At 38.3% G+C, this 17,766-nt stretch overlaps 5 protein-coding genes across 5 annotated transcripts; 3 read left to right on the forward strand and 2 right to left on the reverse strand. All coding sequences in view use genetic code 12, as the record gives it.

The window, feature by feature from the left end:
* Window positions 1-955: 955 nt before the first annotated feature.
* Window positions 956-1,156, forward strand: DASC09_031730 (uncharacterized protein; the record flags this gene model as incomplete). Its single annotated transcript, XM_064996772.1, has 1 exon — window positions 956-1,156. One exon carries the CDS (start codon window positions 956-958, stop codon window positions 1,154-1,156), a length of 201 nt encoding a protein of 66 aa, XP_064852844.1.
* Window positions 1,157-1,304: 148 nt separating this feature from the next.
* Window positions 1,305-3,221, reverse strand: DASC09_031740 (uncharacterized protein; the record flags this gene model as incomplete). The annotated part of the gene is made up of 1 exon (XM_064996773.1): window positions 1,305-3,221. The coding sequence occupies one exon, from the start codon at window positions 3,219-3,221 to the stop codon at window positions 1,305-1,307; it is 1,917 nt and encodes a 638-aa protein (XP_064852845.1).
* Window positions 3,222-4,934: 1,713 nt separating this feature from the next.
* Window positions 4,935-10,487, forward strand: DUR12 (bifunctional urea carboxylase/allophanate hydrolase; the record flags this gene model as incomplete). The annotated part of the gene is made up of 1 exon (XM_064996774.1): window positions 4,935-10,487. The coding sequence occupies one exon, from the start codon at window positions 4,935-4,937 to the stop codon at window positions 10,485-10,487; it is 5,553 nt and encodes a 1,850-aa protein (XP_064852846.1).
* Window positions 10,488-10,767: 280 nt separating this feature from the next.
* SAS10 (rRNA-processing protein SAS10) lies at window positions 10,768-12,414 on the reverse strand (the record flags this gene model as incomplete). The annotated part of the gene is made up of 1 exon (XM_064996775.1): window positions 10,768-12,414. One exon carries the CDS (start codon window positions 12,412-12,414, stop codon window positions 10,768-10,770), a length of 1,647 nt encoding a protein of 548 aa, XP_064852847.1.
* A 692-nt stretch (window positions 12,415-13,106) lies between these two features.
* Window positions 13,107-17,465, forward strand: SEC3 (GTP-Rho binding exocyst subunit SEC3; the record flags this gene model as incomplete). Its single annotated transcript, XM_064996776.1, has 1 exon — window positions 13,107-17,465. One exon carries the CDS (start codon window positions 13,107-13,109, stop codon window positions 17,463-17,465), a length of 4,359 nt encoding a protein of 1,452 aa, XP_064852848.1.
* Between the last annotated feature and the right edge of the window lie 301 nt (window positions 17,466-17,766).

The following is a 17,766-nucleotide window of genomic DNA, read 5'->3' on the forward strand; positions in this document are numbered from 1 at the left end:
CACTTCTTTTATGAATAGTAGCAAAGAAAATGAAAAGCCATTACGGTCTCCATCCTCTTACTGTGGTAGTATTTAATATCTATAGTTAAACTCAATTATAAAAAAATGAAATCAATAGACTTCATCAATGAATTGGTTGACACTTGGTATATATCCAATTGGAGGATGCATGTAAGCCAAACATCAACGCTGGTTGGCAAAAATACTTGAATATGGACATTAGCTGCGTTAGTAGCGAACAGAGTGAGTTTCACTACGGGTTTTCCTGAAGGTCACAAAGGAAATACAACAATTATTCGATGAACACAAGCTCAATTCCCATATCGAATCATACATGGATAACCTTAAATGGACCATCATAACTATAGTTATATAGGATCCGATTTATGTTTCTCTTGATGGCGTCTGCGGTAAACTACCCGTCCGACAGTATAGGGGCTGTTGGATGCTGTGCGATCAGTTAACAATTTTCTCATTTCACGAGCATGTGATCAAATCAAAATTTTGAAAAGGTACATACATACTACGAATAATAGTACAATCAAGAAAACTTGGTGTCAGAGTATACCATGAATATTGTTCTTTCGACTACGAATGATGCAGTGCTTAGTTATTGTTAATGCTCTGGACCCAAATGGGTGTATTCGGATCACTATGTCTGGATTCTCCTGAATCTAGTTATAAAAGGGCTTTCATTTGTCATGAAAGGAAGAATTTATTAAATAAGAACTAAGCTGATTTAATCAGAGAACTGAGCCTCAATTAGATACACTAATAAATAAATAACTGACTGACCCAAACTATTTATCAATCTCGTAATGGATATTTCATCTAATCCTTCCACCGCTGCATCTAATGATGCTCAACAACCGGTTAGCTCTGGTACTACCAGTACAAGCCATATGCTTGAAAAATTTTTGGGTGAGCTTTTGGGAGGGCCCTATGTAATAAGGTGATGCCTTCCAAGCAGAAAAAGGCTGGGTTGCTACAGCTGATGCCGGTACAACAAGGGAAGTGGGAGCACATTTGCACGAAAATTATCATTGGATTGATAGAAAACGAAGGTTGTAGTAGTAACACTTTCAATTCTATTTTAGCGGTGGTGGACCATATTTCGAGCCAGCGTAGTTCCATTGCCCGCAGGATTCTAAGTTAGTCAACCATTTACTATTGGATAATATGATTAGATAATATAGCTACCTATTTATTGTAACCAAGGAAGATTGGATATCCTTCTGTCATCTCCACTTTCTCAACAGTTCTCTCAAGATCAATTTAGGTGTCCTTATCTACCCGCTGAATCCTCACTTGTTCCCAAAGAGCAACTCACTGCCTTCATACATACAGGTATTTTCCATGCCATCGGTTAAGTGATCTATACCGGCTTCTAAGTCATCACACAGCATGCGCGCGCGAACATTGGTTCTTCCATTCAGAGGGGATATTTTTCTTTTGCCAGACCGTCTCTGTCGTGAATCTTGCGCCATGTGCAACTTCTCAGCTAATGTGCATTTTTCACATTGACAATTTCTACTCCAAAAAAGAGTGTTATCACGATAAAAACGTGGACCAAACTTATTGGACAAAAAATTATGAATTTTATCATTCTGAATTTGAGACAGCAGCTCAAACATTGTGTGACAAGAATCTTCTTTGTGATTCACTTCCTGGTTAACATCTTCAAGTGTGAAAGTTCTTGAGTTGAATTCACCTGAATTTATCAACCTCTTAAGATCAATTATATTTTCGACATGATCAAAACGAGTGGATATGTTTGAAAGTTTCCCAATAACTAAGGCCTCTTTTAAGATCGTGCGGAACATTTTTATGATAGTCGGGGTGAATTGTGTATCACTGCAAAGTTCAATTCCTCCATTAATGAAGTCTGGGACCGATTCTCCATTATGAGGCCAGAGTGATTCGACCTTTTTACGTTCTCTCAGACTCTTTTCAGCGTATGGAAAAAACTGTAACAAAGACAGAACCAAATATGTCCAATATCTTTGTCGAGGTAATGGAACACTTTTTGAAAAATTATTACAAGGAGTGGTGTGTAGAGTATTCCTGAGATACTTATCCCAATATATAGGAGCCACATGGAATGAGATTAATAGTCTCTGAATCTTTAATATATGGGCTTTAGCTACCACAGGCCTCAGATCTATGTTGGGGGGACTCTTATTATTCTTAGTGTTCTGCAAAAGTTGTTGCAAATTAGTTTGAAATATACTTCCATAGAAAGTAACATCTGGTCTCAAGATGATAGTACTATCATATCTCTCAATTCTTTCCCCTGAATCTTCAATATACTGGTCAATTGGGGGATTCCCTAGATTTTGGTTATCAAGAGTCTCTGGCTGCAGGCTTTTATTCAGATCAACCCCCAAATGTTGTTGTTGGGGATGATGGAGGTAATTAGACAATACAGGTGGCGCTGTATAAATTCCTGTATAGTATTGTGGTTGTTGGTAAACTGATTGTTGATAAATTGGTTGCTGATGAGTTGGTTGTTGACAAGCAGGTTGTTGCTGATTAGCTGGTACTACATAACCATAACTACCATGCGAGGGCGGTTGCGATGGCGCAACATTGTGAGATTGGGCTTGAAAAGTCTGTTTAGACGGCTTATCAGACAGAGACTGGGGCTGGGGAGTTGTTTGAGGCTGTGAAGTGGTGGCTGTGGTTCCTGTCGTGCTCAACTGTCCAGCTGGACTTGTTCGGGACAAGTCTTCTAGGTACTTCTTAAAATATTGTATTCTTGATCTAATCTGTGCTCTAGCTGTCCAATTCTCTTTTACCATGGCAATGATTTTCTCGAGACTTCTTTGATAAAATATATCGTTGTTCTCCATAATTACCTTCATGAGTTTCATGAAAGAATTTTCGATTATGTCTTGAGAGTTTTTGTCACATTCATCACCACAAGATTCAATTGTATCGCATAAGAGTTTAACAGCTTCTTGTAGCTTAGATGATTGTTTGAGTTTTCTCTCATTCTCAGCAGACTGAGCCGTTTGGGTAAGTTGGTCTATTTCTGTATGTGTTATATCTTCCTTTTTCTGCTGTGGTTCCACGAATAGCCTGGTAATCAATTGGGCTGAATTCATAACTTCATCATTTATAGAACAAAGTTGTTTTAGAACTTCCGCTTTTAGCTCTTCCATTATAAATTGCAGCTTTTCGCCCTTTATTAGGTTTAAATTTTCTGTAATATCCTTCATGTTTTTGATAGCCAATTCACTATGTTTTTTTTTGTCTGGATAGGCAATACTTCACGCAAAGCATGGACACTCATCCCAGCGGTGATTTGGCTATCTAGTAAAGATTTCTCAAGGGCATTTTTTTCCTGGTTTAGACTTTCTTCGGCTTGATGGCGGTAGCTTGCCAACTGGTCAACCGTATTGTGTTGGTGTTGTAGAGCTCCTTGATGCGCGACATGACTGGGGCCGCATTGAGCTGGCTGGGTTTGATAATACCCGTATTGGTACTGATACGGATTGTAATACATTGGAGCGGGATTTGGGCGAGCAAACGAATCAGCAGCGTTGTTTACCACTTCAGTAATAACCGTTGGCTTGCAAATAGTTATCTTTGGCCCATCAAGGCCAACTCTCTCCTTTGCCCTGTTGAAAATTTGAAGCAGGGTAAATGATCTTTAAGATATCTTGAAGAAGTAAGCCCTTACGAGATCTCCGTAAAATGTAATGATTTTACACGGAAAGTGGCAGCAACTAACCACTAGTACTCATATATACTAGTATATAGATTTTTAGATAGATTGGTACTAGATTAGATAAATTCCTGGTGAGAGATAAAAAAAAAGGGTTGGGGCCGGACTTCCGTCAGTTGCAAAGATGGTTCACAGCTGGGAGTCATACATTGCAGACAATAATGCTCTGAAATTTCATCATCGATAGTACCGCTACTATCTATCTATCTACCTACCTATGACCATCGTCCTTTGATCTCAGTGAGATCACCGGCGGCCCTGCTACTGCTAACTTTTTTTTTTCCTTCAAAGTTCGATATATTACTATGATAGGCTACCCAAGTCACCCGGCTCTCACTGATTCACTCTCGCCGATATGGGGGCACTTTCCTATTTGGGTTCCCCAAGATCCGCCAGTTCTCTATGGAGGGAGGAGTCACAAAGAAAAAGAACAAAAAGAATGCCTGGTCTAGAATCTGCTCTACCACCAAGCATTATACAAAAATCTAATTATTTAAAACTGTCTACGAGTATTATTATTATTATTATTATTATTATTATTATCATCAAACACAAACCAGCCGGCCATTTTATCTGAAGATTGATGGCTTGTTGTCTGTGAATTCACGTAGGACACACAGGAAAAAAGCTACCCTGTCCGGGATTCCATTTGTCTCACTTTTCGCCTCTTCATCTTTTGGTGAAAAACCCAGTAAAACGTTGCAGCGACGTCAAAAGGAAAACTAATAATAACAGCCACTACTTCCTCCATGATGAAAGTAACCTCACAGTATTATAGTAACAGATCATCATAAAATGTCTTTGATTACCTCCCACATACAATTTTTTTTCTCTCCCTTGGTTTCTGAGCTGTCCTTGCCTGCGGCCTCTCCCTTCCTTTCTTGATCCTTTGTGTAGTTGGGAAGGAGTCTCGCCGAAATTCTGGCGTCGGCAGCCCGAGGCAGGTGACCTTATCAGTGCGTTTTCACTTGTCACTTACTTGCTGGGTTATTTTTGTAAATATATAAATCTGATCCTCCCGATATTTCCAGGCATCGTATTATATTTTATTTCATTTTATTCTTCTCTCATCATAGATTAAAAACAAACAAACAGCAATTTCCCCCAAAGTCACCAATTTCCAATCCCCTTCTACACTACTATCACTTAGTTATTCCACTTTGTTCTTTCACTTTATATTTCTTCCCAAATTCCCTCCTCTGTAATGTCTACAACTTTAGGCTGGACCATCCAAGACTGGTTGAAATTTCATGCCAATTCAGTTCCAGAAACCTCTCTCCAGTCATTGTTAGATGTCGTCACATTCGTCTCCAGCTCTAAAGATCCTGTCTGGATTTCCATCGCCAACGAAGAAACTATCACCCACCAATGGAATATTTTGCAATCCAAATCAAATAAAGAAAAATTGCCTCTTTATGGTGTCCCAGTGGCAGTAAAAGACAACATTGACGTTCGTGAGTTCCCAACAACTGGTGCTTGTCCAGCTTACGAATTTACCCCTACTGAAGACGCTACCGTTGTCAAACTCCTAAAATCTTGCGGTGCCATCGTCATTGGCAAAACAAATTTGGATCAATTTGCTACTGGCCTAGTAGGTGTGAGATCTCCTTACGGTAAACCAACTAGTGTCTTTAGTGAGAAACATGTATCCGGCGGGTCATCTTCTGGTTCTGCCGTCGCTGTTGGCCGTGGTATTGTCCCACTTTCCTTGGGTACTGATACTGCTGGTTCTGGTCGTGTACCTGCAATGTTAAACAACTTGATTGGTGTCAAACCTTCTCGCGGAGCCTTATCTTGTAGCGGAGTGATCCCAGCCTGCAAATCTCTTGATGTGGTTTCCATTTTTGCTTTAAACTTGAGTGATGCCCAATATGCCTTCAATTTATTGGCGAAACCTGATCTTGCAAACGATTGCTACTCCCGTGCAATGCCAGAAAACCCATTATTCAAATTTTATTCAGGTCCAAATCAAAAAATAAAGATTGCTATTCCTGCGAACATGCCATGGTACGGTGAATCCGAAAATCCAAAATTATTTTCTAAAGCAATTAGTGAATTTAAAACTTTGGAGAATGTCGAAATCTCCACTGTTGATTTCACCAAGTTACTTGATCTTGCCAAGTGTCTTTATGAAGGACCTTGGGTAGCTGAGCGTTACGCTGCCCTTGAAAAATTTTACGAATCAAATCCAGATCCAAAATCTCTTGACGCAACTGTTTACAAAATCGTACAAACTGCAAAGAACTTTGACGCAAAAGATGCCTTTAACTATGAATACAAGCGTCAAACCATCTTACAGGATATCAAACAATCTCTTCTTGAGAAATTCGATGTCTTTATAGTCCCAACTGCTCCATTGAACCCAACTCTCAAAGACTTAGAAGATGAGCCAATCAAGGTTAACTCTTATCAAGGAACTTGGACCAATTTTGTTAATTTAGCTGACCTCGCTGCATTATCCATCCCAACTGGATTCCGTTCCGATGGTTTACCATTTGGTGTTACTTTGTTAGGAAACACTTTTACTGATTATGCTCTTCTTGATTTAGCCCAACAATATTTGACCAAGATCCATCCATCAAGATTTATTGGTGGTCTTAAACACAAAACAGTCGGTACCGGTGACCATCTTGACTACTCTATCCAACAGAGGATTGCTGGTGAATCATCAACTTCAATTGAATTGGCCGTGGTTGGTGCCCACCTTAAGGGATTGCCTTTGAACTGGCAACTTGACAAGGTAAATGCTACCTTTGTTGAAGCAACTACAACATCAAAGGACTACAAGCTTTATGCTTTACCAAAAACAGGTCCAGTCCTCAAACCAGGGCTAAGAAGAGTAGAGGTTGGTGGTGCCAATATCGAAATTGAAATTTATTCTGTTCCAACTTCAAGATTTGGTGAATTCATTAGTATGGTTCCTCAGCCTTTGGGTATTGGATCTGTTGAAACATCTAAGGGCAAATGGGTCAAATCCTTCATTTGTGAGGAAGCAGGCTATACCACCAAAGGTTCGGTTGATATTACTAGTTTTGGTTCCTTCAAGAAATATGTCCAATCCTTAGAATCTAACACCAGTGGTTTGCTTGGTGCTAAAAAGGTCTCATTCAAGAAAGTGCTTATTGCTAACCGTGGTGAAATCGCTGTTAGAATTACTAAGACTTTGAAAAAACTTGGAATCTTGTCTGTTGCCATTTACTCTGACCCTGATAAGTACTCGAAACATGTCGAAACTGCGGACCTTGCAGTTGCCTTGAAAGGTACTACCGCCGCTGAAACTTATCTTGATATCGATAAAGTCATTGCTGCTGCCAAGAAAACTGGTGCTGAAGCAATTATTCCAGGTTATGGTTTCTTGTCCGAGAATGCTGATTTTGCTGACCGTTGTGCCGCTGAAGGTATCGTGTTTGTTGGTCCTTCTGGTGATGCAATTAGAAAGCTTGGTCTCAAACATTCTGCTAGAGAGATTGCTGCTGCTGCCAATGTTCCGTTAGTCCCAGGTTCTGGGTTGATTAAGGACTCTAAAGAAGCTAAAGAGTTTGCTGAAACCATCGGTTATCCTATTATGATCAAGTCTACTGCTGGTGGTGGTGGTATCGGGCTTCAAAAAGTTGATTCTCCAGACGACATTGAACGTATTTTTGAAACCGTTCAACATCAAGGGAAATCTTATTTTGGTGATTCTGGTGTTTTCATTGAACGCTTCATTGAAAGTTCCCGTCATGTCGAGGTCCAAATCTTGGCCGATGGGTTTGGCGGAGCCATTGCTTTAGGAGAAAGAGATTGCTCGTTGCAACGTCGTAACCAAAAGATCATCGAAGAAACCCCTGCTCCAAACTTGCCTCAGGCCACCAGAGAACGTTTGCATGCTGCTGCAGAAAATTTGGCTAAACTGATGAAGTATAAGAGTGCTGGTACTGTGGAGTTCATTTATGACTCTCAACGTGATGAATTCTATTTCCTTGAAGTCAACACTAGATTACAAGTGGAACACCCAATCACCGAAATGGTCACTGGCTTTGATCTTGTGGAATGGATGATTTACATCGCTGATGATGCCGCTCCAAATTTGGCTGAACAGAAAAAATTAATCAAGGTTAATGGCGCCTCTATGGAAGCTCGTTTGTACGCTGAAAATCCTGTGAAAAACTTCAGACCGTCTCCTGGCCAAATTACCGAAGTTAAGTTCCCGGAATTTGCTAGAGTTGATACTTGGGTCACTAAAGGTACCACTATTAGTTCTGAATACGATCCAACTTTGGCCAAGATTATTGTTCACGGGAAGGACCGTGCTGATGCTCTTCAGAAATTGAACAAGGCTTTGGAAGAAACTGTTGTGCATGGTGTGGTTACTAATGTTGATTACTTGCGTTCTATTGCCTCTTCTGAACTTTTTGCTAACGTGAAGTTTCACACCAAGATTTTGGATTCCTATGAGTACGATGCCCATGCTATTGAAATCCTTGCCCCTGGCGCTTACACTACTGTTCAAGATTATCCTGGTAGAACTGGTTACTGGCGTATTGGTGTTCCACCATCTGGTCCAATGGATAACTACTCTTTCCGTGCCGCTAACAGAATTGTTGGTAACCATGAACATGCTCCAGGTATTGAAATGACTCTTGTTGGTCCAACCATTAAATTTCATCATGAATCCGTGATTTCCATTACTGGTGGTAGAGTCAATGCCAAAATTGATGGCGTTTCCGTTAATCTGCATGAACCTATTACAGTTGCTAAAGGTGCTGTCTTGGAAGTGGGTAAATTAGCATCTGGTTGTCGTGCTTACCTTGGTATTCGTAATGGTATCGATGTCGTTGAGTACTTGGGATCCCGTTCAACTTTTGCCCTTGGCTCTTTGGGTGGTTATAATGGCCGTACTCTTAAGTTTGGTGATGTTTTGTTTTTGGGTCAACCTCAATTATCTGCCAACAGCTTGCCAGGTCCAGTCGCCAAACCTACTGCTTTGCCAAAAGCTCTCATTCCAGACTTGGAAACCAAGACTTGGGAAATTGGTGTTACTTGTGGTCCTCATGGTGCTCCAGATATTTTCAAGCCAGAATTTGTCGAAACCTTTTTCAGTGATGAATGGAAGATCCATTACAATTCCAACCGTTTTGGTGTCAGATTGGTTGGTCCAAAACCAAAATGGGCTCGCTTGGACGGTGGTGAAGGTGGTTTACATCCTTCCAATGCTCATGATTATGTCTATTCTATGGGTGCTATCAACTTTACTGGTGACGAACCAGTTATCTTGACCTGTGATGGTCCTTCTCTTGGTGGCTTTGTCTGTCATGCTGTTGTTGCCGAAGCTGAAATGTGGAAAGTTGGTCAAGTCAAGCCTGGTGATTCTGTTAAATTTATTCCAATTACATATGACTCTGCTAGAGAATTGAAGGTCAAGCAAGACGAATCTCTTGAGAATTTTGCTGGCCAGTTCCCATTGGCTCTTGCTGATTACAAGACCGCCCCTGAAGATCCAGTGTTGTACAAACTTGAACAATCATCCAAGAATCCAAAGGTTGTCTACCGTCAAGCTGGTGACCGTTATATTTTGGTGGAATACGGTAATGATAATATGGATTTGAATTTGAGTTATCGTGTCAACCGTTTGATCACCATGGTTGAAAACCATAAGACCGTGGGTATCGTTGAAATGTCTCAAGGTGTTCGTTCTGTGCTTATTGAGTATGATGGTAGCAAAATCCATCAGAAGAAATTGCTTGAAATTTTATTGGCTTATGAAAAAGAAATCTTGTTTGTTAATAAATGGTCGGTGAAATCTAAGGTTGTCAAGTTACCAATGGCTTTTGAAGACAAGCAAACTCTTGCTGCTGTTAAGAGATACCAAGAAACTATCCGTGCTTCTGCTCCTTGGTTGCCAAATAATGTTGACTTTGTGGCCAAGATTAATGGAATGACAAAGCAAGATGTTCGTGATTTGATGTATGCCGCTCGCTTCTTGGTTTTGGGTCTTGGTGATGTGTTCCTTGGTGCCCCATGTGCCATTCCATTGCAAGGAGAATTGACTGCTAGAAGATACCCATTGCCTTTGCTTGGTTCCAAATATAATCCATCCAGAACTTTTACTCCAAATGGTACTGTTGGTCTTGGTGGGATGTACATGTGTATTTATACTATGGAATCTCCAGGTGGTTATCAATTGATTGGTAGAACCATTCCAATTTGGGATAAGTTATCTCTTGGTTCTCATAGTACTGGTGCTGATGGTAAGGAACAACCTTGGTTATTGACTCCATTTGATCAAATTGAGTTCTATCCAGTTAGTGAAGAAGAACTTGAAGTGTTGACCGAACAAACCAACAACGGTAAGTTCAAGATTGATATTGAAGATTCTGTTTTTGATCATAAGGAATATATGGAATGGATCCAGGAACATAGCACTGAGATTGAAAAAGTGAGAGAATCAAAGAAGATTGGGGAAAAGCTCGAGGAATTCAAGACCTTGATTCAAATCTCAAACCAAGAATTGATGGAAAGTTCTGCTCCAAGAATAGTAGAAGAAGAAGCTTATCCAGAAGATGCTGAAATGGTGTATTCACAATACTCTGGTAGATTCTGGAAGCCTTTGGTTGCTGTTGGTGACACTGTTGAAAAAGGTCAAGGTATGGTTGTTGTTGAAGCCATGAAGACAGAAATGACTGTCACTGCTCCAAAATCCGGTAAGGTTTTGAAGATTATTCACCAAAATGGTGATATGGTCGATGCTGGTGATTTGGTAGTTGTGATCCATTAGATAATGATTTTTGTTTGTATTATTTTTTAGCATGTTTTATCTATTATTATTTTCTACGGCTTTTGTGTTTTAATTTTTATTTTTGTGGATGTTCTGTTTTATCTTTATGTATTTAATGATCAATAAGAAAGAAAAAAAAAAGATGTTATTATGTATTTCTGTTTATGAAAAATCATTGAAATGGTAAGTCAGAATTTATGGTTGCTCGCTACTTACTACAATTTTGAATTTCAAATTATCAAGGGCTTTGTCCAAATTTTTATAATACATAATGATAAATCTATTTAAATTTGACACTTCTAGATAAATTCTTCTTAATACCAGTCGCTTCCCCACCATATGGTCCTTGTTGGCCTTGGTAGACTTGTCTGACAGACTTAAGTTTCTTCTTAGCTTGGTCATACTTCATTCTCTTCTTGACTCTTGAGTTTCTCACCTCCTTCTTACGTTTGACAGTCAAACCCTTGTTCTTCAAGATTTGGTAACTAATGGCTCTCTTACCTTCAGCACCAACATTTTCATCAGCCATAATTTCCGCCAACTTACCATCCTTGGCAGCCATAACTGCTGCCTGGTGAGCTTCTTTTCTCTTGTGGCGTTTATCTTCACGGGCAAACTTCACGGAATTGTAATAGTTATCATACTCATTATTAAGGTCCTTGGCCTGGGATTCTTCAGCCGAATCATAATCGGCGCCATCCAAGTTGGTGGCAGCATCACTCTTATCCAACCCACGCTTACGGGCTTCTTCAATGAGTCGCTGTTGACGTTCGTACAAACGTTCTTTGTATGGGATATCTTCATCACCAGCAAACTTGGAGTCTTTCTTAAGGGCTTGCTGATCAATTTTGGAAGTGTAGAAACGCAAGGATTTCTTACGTGATTTCTTTTCATCAACGTCAATGTCATCAATACCACCTTCCATGTTGTCCGATGTACGCACCACTGAACGTTTCTTGACATCACGGCGTTTCAATTTGCTCAAATCTAAATCTTCTTCTTCTTCTTCTTCTTCTTCTTCTTCTTCTTCTTCTTCTCCTGATTCCACATCTTCCTCGTCGATTTCTTGATCTTCATTTATCTTTTCTGGTTTTATTTCTTCATCTTCCATAATTTCAGAATCGACTTCAATAACATTCTTTAACGCACTGGCCTGATTCCATGCTTCTCTAGAACTCAAAATGGTTTCCATGATCGGATGGTCCTTCATACTTAAGGTTTCATCACTGGCATTCTTCATCATTGATGCAAGTAAATTGATATAATTCATAATGGAACCAAGATAAGTTGATAATGCCAAAAACTTCACTTCATCCACCTTTGAAGCCACCTTGGCTTTAATTTTATCTTGTAAAGATTGGAACAGCGAGCTGCATAATGTGCTAAACTCTCTGCAAAGAGGATAATATTCAGGAAAGCTTGTCTTTATAAAGTTTTCTTTGGCTTCTTGATTCAAATTATTGAAATTTTGCCCAGTGACAATCTCTTGTAACTTCTGCTGCTGTTCAAGACTATCTTTATTGTTCAGAATATCATCTTCATATGAAACAGCTTCCTTCTTCCATTCACTCATAAGCTCATTGTCAAAATAATCTTCCATATTCAAGTCTTCCATATGCTTCTTTTGCAATCTAAGAGATTCCTTGACGAATTCTTCCGCCTCTTCCTTATTGTTGATGGCATCAATATCATCACCACCGTAAATATTTTCTTTACCTCCCCAATTTTCATCATCACTTTCTTCTTTGCCAGGTTTCAAGTCATCATCGTCATCTGAGCTGTCTTCGCTTTCATTTTCGGAAATATTCAAGACTTCATCATCACTAAGCTCCTCCGAAGAGTAACCATCTTGGTATCTGTTACCCTTTGATACCTTTAGACGGCTCTCATGGTATTTATCGACTTCATCCAATTCAAGGTCAGACATTTTTCCTTTAAACTCTCGTTTCCTTTGCTGAGATCACCTTGTATTAGCGGTTCAAGTTGAGATGAGCTCAAAATAAAAAAAAAAAAAAAAAATTTTCTGACGTCCTCGGAATTCTATGTTTTTATCACGTTTTGTTCCCTCGGTTATGTGATAAATCATAAAGGGGGTATTTCACACCACGCCAAAGCTCTAATTCATCATTATTTTAGTTATTTTATTTATTTTTACATCTTTTGGCCTTCTCCACAGTATTTTTAGAAGGCAATAAAATCATTCATGTGATTGGGTTGTTCGTTCGTCTCTGAAAACACCCGGATGCTAAAAAGATTCCTTGTTAGGGTCCTTTTCACAACTCTTACCCTGCTGCAAATATCAAGCGCGTACAGCAGCTTGAGTAACACGCTGGATCATTATTGCAACTACGTAAAAAAGACAACAACATCAACCAATACTACCGATTGCCTAACTACCTTCATCAGCACGCGACAAGCCATAAGGATCTGGAGTTTTTTAAAAACAGTTGCTTTCCAAGTCAATTCTTTCTTGAAACTCTTTTTTTCCCCCATTATTCTTGCTTCCAATTTCGCTTTGAAGTGGTAAATGTTTCTCCACATTCAAAGCTTTTGATCCCAACTGAACTTATTTAAAATATAAGATTGAAAGGAGCATATAATATCATCTGAGGCTTTAATATGTCGGGTGTGAACTTAGCTCAGCAGTATGAGCAAGATAAGCAGAAATTGGTCAGGTTCTGCTTCTCTAAGTATGAAGCAGACGGCACTCTCCATGAATCCTATATCACCCACGTTCGAATTATCGAAGATTCTCACTATCCATCAACCAAACCTCCCCCAAATGCGCTGCATACTCACAAGAAGACCAGAATTCTTTCTTTGGCGGTGAAAAGATCCGGAACCGTGAGATTACATAAAGGTAGAGAAAATCCAAATGGTACATTTCAAATTGGAAGAACTTGGAGTTTGGACGAACTATCGGAGATCCAGATCGTTAATGGTACAGACTGTGGGTTGATTGTAACTTTGGGAAAACCTTATTACTGGGAGACTAATACTGCCAAAGAAAGAACAGTTTTTATCAAGAGTATTTGTAACATTTTCCACAAATTCACCAGGGGTGGGTTACCTGTCTTGGTTAACTTTGATAAAAATGCGTTTTCCGACATTATTAAGCTCGGTAATAATGGAAGACCTGCTACCTTACGTTACACCAATGATACTCCAACCTTTGATTCACATGGTCCCGCGTTTGGGAATATGGCTACCAATGCCAGAACCTCTGTTGCCAATTCAAATTACAGTAGTAGTAATAACAAAAACTCTATGATATCAAATAATGGTGTCGCCTCTCCTATGACTCCTATTAATCCCCAAAATGGCTTACCTTCGCCTATCAGTGTTCGAGATAATAGTTATATCACTTTAGGCGGAGCTAATGGCGGGAATAATCAAACTAATGTTAATACTCCTAAAAATGATAATCACAATGATAATAAATCAGCATTGCCTCATGGTCAAAAGAACTATGCTTCTCCTGAAACAATGAAAAATAATCCCCCAGCTCTTACTACAAAAAAATCATTAGCATCCCTTCAAAAAATGAAATTACATGAGCAGCAGCAACAGCAGCAAAAACAACAACAACAACAACAACAAAAGCAGACGATAGCACCAAGCAAAAGCATGGGTAACTTGTCAAACAAGCCGTCGCTTTCAAAGATCAATACCAACAATAATAGCACTTCGCATTTTGGTGCACCAAAAAGCGCAAAGGCATATGATGTGGATTCTACTAAAAATCCACCTCCTTTAGCATTTAAATCACCAAGTTTGATGAATTTATCTGATTCTAAATCAAGGAATACTTCGCAATCGCTTTCTTTCAAGTCATCTTCTCCTCAAGTCAACACTTTTGCTGAAAATTCCAGATCTGCTCTAAAGAATGATATTCTAAATGGCAGTAGTGAAGGTATTGACAGGGGATTCTTGAAAAATGAACTTAATAGTGTGGATAACAATGGTATTGATGCGGCCATTGACCAGTCGAAGAATATGCTTTCACCAGGGAAAATTTTTGATTCCCCAACCCACTCTAGCTTCTCAGAAACTAACTCTAATTCTCTTACCGTTAAGTCGAACCGATCCTCTATTTTGGATGTGGAATTCAAAAGTACATCTCCACGGAACTCCATTCATAGAAAGAATACTGATCGTGAAGACAATGACGATTCAACCGTTGTGATGAATGAGATTTACAAGCAAAGATCTCTAAACAAGAAACCAAGCATGAAGTTGAAAAAGAGCAGTTCCAATTTATACAGTGAAGTCCGTGCCTCCTCTGATATATCTTCAATGCCTCCTCCGCCTACTATCATTCGTACAACCACTAGTGATTCCGATTTTGCTAAAAATGTTCCAGCTGGAAAATATTATAATGATGATGATGATGATGACGATGACGATGATGACCTTGAAAATTCTGGCAACGATCTTGACAATAACAGGAGTAACAATAAAGATGTTGGGGACATTGAAAATTATGGTATTTATGATGATAATATTATTGAGGATAAAAGAGCGGCAGCCGATAACAAAAGAATTTCCATGAGCAGAAGGGATGATTCAACACCTTTAGAAGAACTATTCGAGGAAATTGAATGGGATAGTAGAGATGATTCCAAAAAGGTTACCCAAAAGTTGATGAGAACATTGTTGAAGACTGAATACGAGTCAATTAACTCATTGATCAATATATCTGCGAATTTTAGTGCCATTGATCAATTTATCGACGAAAGTATTCTGCAATGTGAAAAATTAGACCCAATGCTCACGTTCTTTCAAGTGGAATTGGATGGTTTTAGTGAAGAGATTTCTTTCATTGAAAACCAATCTTCAGGGTTACAAGTTACCACCGCTAATAAGAAGATATTGTGGAATGAATTAAAAGATATTCTCAGCAATGTTAGTTTGAGTTCTGAAGAATTAAGAGTTTTGACAACTTATCAAATTTCTAGAAATGAGAATAACATCATTACCATCGAAAAAGTTCTACGCGGGCTTTATTCTGCATTGAAAACCATTAGAGGAGCTGGAGGTGCCAAATCTAAGAGTGCAGATTTAATTGAAAATGATCTTGGGAATATGAGAGCCTTAACGGAGCGTAACAGAGTTTATGAACAATACAGTCAGGGCTTCCTTACTGGAGTTCAAAATTCCTTGTCTAAGGAATTTGGCTCTGTTTTCAATGAGATTGATAATATTAGCAACCAAGCGTTTGGTAGAACTAATGCGCTGATTGACACTCAATGGATAATCAAGACTTTAAACAATCATTTTTCCTCTCTACTTATTTACGCAGGTTTTGTCTTGTATGCCAAAGAAATTTCTCTGGATAAGTTCTTTACTATTACAGATGTTTATCAAAAATACTCAAGAAGATCATTCTATCAATTTATTGAAAATGCTTTGAGTTTCCACACCCGCTCTTTAAAAGAGTGTCTTGGAGATCATAAATACAACTTTTCTTTTGATTACAGAGACACTAAATCTAATCTCACAATTAATCCAAACGAGCGGGCTACTGCGAGAAATGTGATCAAGATATTTGATTCTAAACTATGTGCCACAGTTTTTGACACAACGTATGGTATTCTTAAGTTATTGCAAGATTTGATTGCTCAACAGCAGAATTTTATTGCTGATTTCTTCCATTATTCATCATTGAATGAAATGAGCTTAGACGATTATTTGAAGGTTTTTGAAAATCCAAAAGATAGAGTAACCTCATTCTTGGAAAAAAAAGACACATATCGAATTATGAATAAGCAAAATCATGATGCCGGTTACGGAGATGATACAGAAGAAAGCAAGTCAACTTTGTTAATTGAAAACATCTTCTCCCCTGAAATAAAAATGATTATCAAGCATATGATTAATTTCTCATCTGAAAATTGTCAAATATCTCCTGCTATTGTATTGAGCCTTGAACATAATATCCAGCAAATGGCCAAACTGAATAACGATTTCGTTATTGCGAGTTATTTGAAAAAGGTTTCAAATAGATTCAAAAATAGCTGGTTCAGTTACAACCAGGCACAAACCAAAATATTTGTCAACAATTTGAACTCTAGTCTTTTAATGGACAAACAGATTGGTTTGCTATTTGTTATCAAGTCCTATGTCCAGATAGTTAAATTTCTTGAAAGCTCTTTGACTTTGACAAACTTACCTGAAGAGCTTATAGAAGATAGTTCGGTTAGACTGATTTTGAACATGACTTATAATGATTATAATAACTATATCATCAAGTCCTTTGAAAGCACTTACAAATCCATTATGAACAGCTCTCCAAATATGAAAAACAGGAGAATAACCAGATCTAGTGTTCCTCCAAAAATGAAGAAAGGACAAGGAGAGGAGATCAATGTAAACAAGTCTGTTAATTTGATCGTTAATAGTAATTATTTAATCAGTTCATTTGAACCGCTCAACTTGGAAATTTTCAATGACTTCCGGACCGATTTGCTCGATAACACTTATAAGGAATGTGTGATTTTCTATATTGATTCATTATTGCAATCAAGCTTGAGCAAATTGACTGAGTTTATTGATGGTATTGAATCATTGTTGAAAAATCCTTCCAGAAATATAAGTGTTGATCCAACCAAAAACAACGCCTACTCCAAAGAAAGTTTCCATCAGTTGATCTCCTTCTATAATAAATCAGAAGTTTTCCAGGGAATTCAAATCAATTACAAAAAAGTGGAGAATGACTTTGCGTACTTTAACAAGAGCAATTCCACGGAAGATGAAGAATTACTTTTCTTGGATATTAATGAAAGAGAAATTGAGTATGTTCAAAACAAGCTCATCACAAAAATCTGGCAACAAGTTGAAACTGAATACATTTTGATTTATAAGAGATTGGAAGGCATCATCAATAAGTACTATAGAGATGTTGATGCAGAAGTCAACAGAAATAACTTAATTCAAATGTTCAAAAATGTCAAGAAGAGCAATAGCATTTCTTACTGAAAAATAGTTCCGTCCTCACCATAATACCCTTTAAATAAAAATATTTATGATAGTTTTTTTTTTAGTTTTTTTTTTTCGTTTTATTTAATTGCTGTACTTCTATTTTTTCTACTATTATGGTTTCCTTCATTTATTATGCTCGAAAAATTATTACCTATTACTTATCTTCTTTTTATCATCCCCTGATTATTAATTGTAAGTATTGTGAAGGAAAACCTGACAACCTCGAAGGTCACTAATGTTATGTGCGTATAGCATAATTTGGTAAAATATGAAAAATCAAAAATATAACTCTGCAGCA

This window comes from Saccharomycopsis crataegensis, assembly GCF_037102585.1.
Source record: "Saccharomycopsis crataegensis DNA, jcf7180000000084, whole genome shotgun sequence".
Classification (NCBI taxonomy): domain Eukaryota; kingdom Fungi; phylum Ascomycota; class Saccharomycetes; order Ascoideales; family Saccharomycopsidaceae; genus Saccharomycopsis; species Saccharomycopsis crataegensis.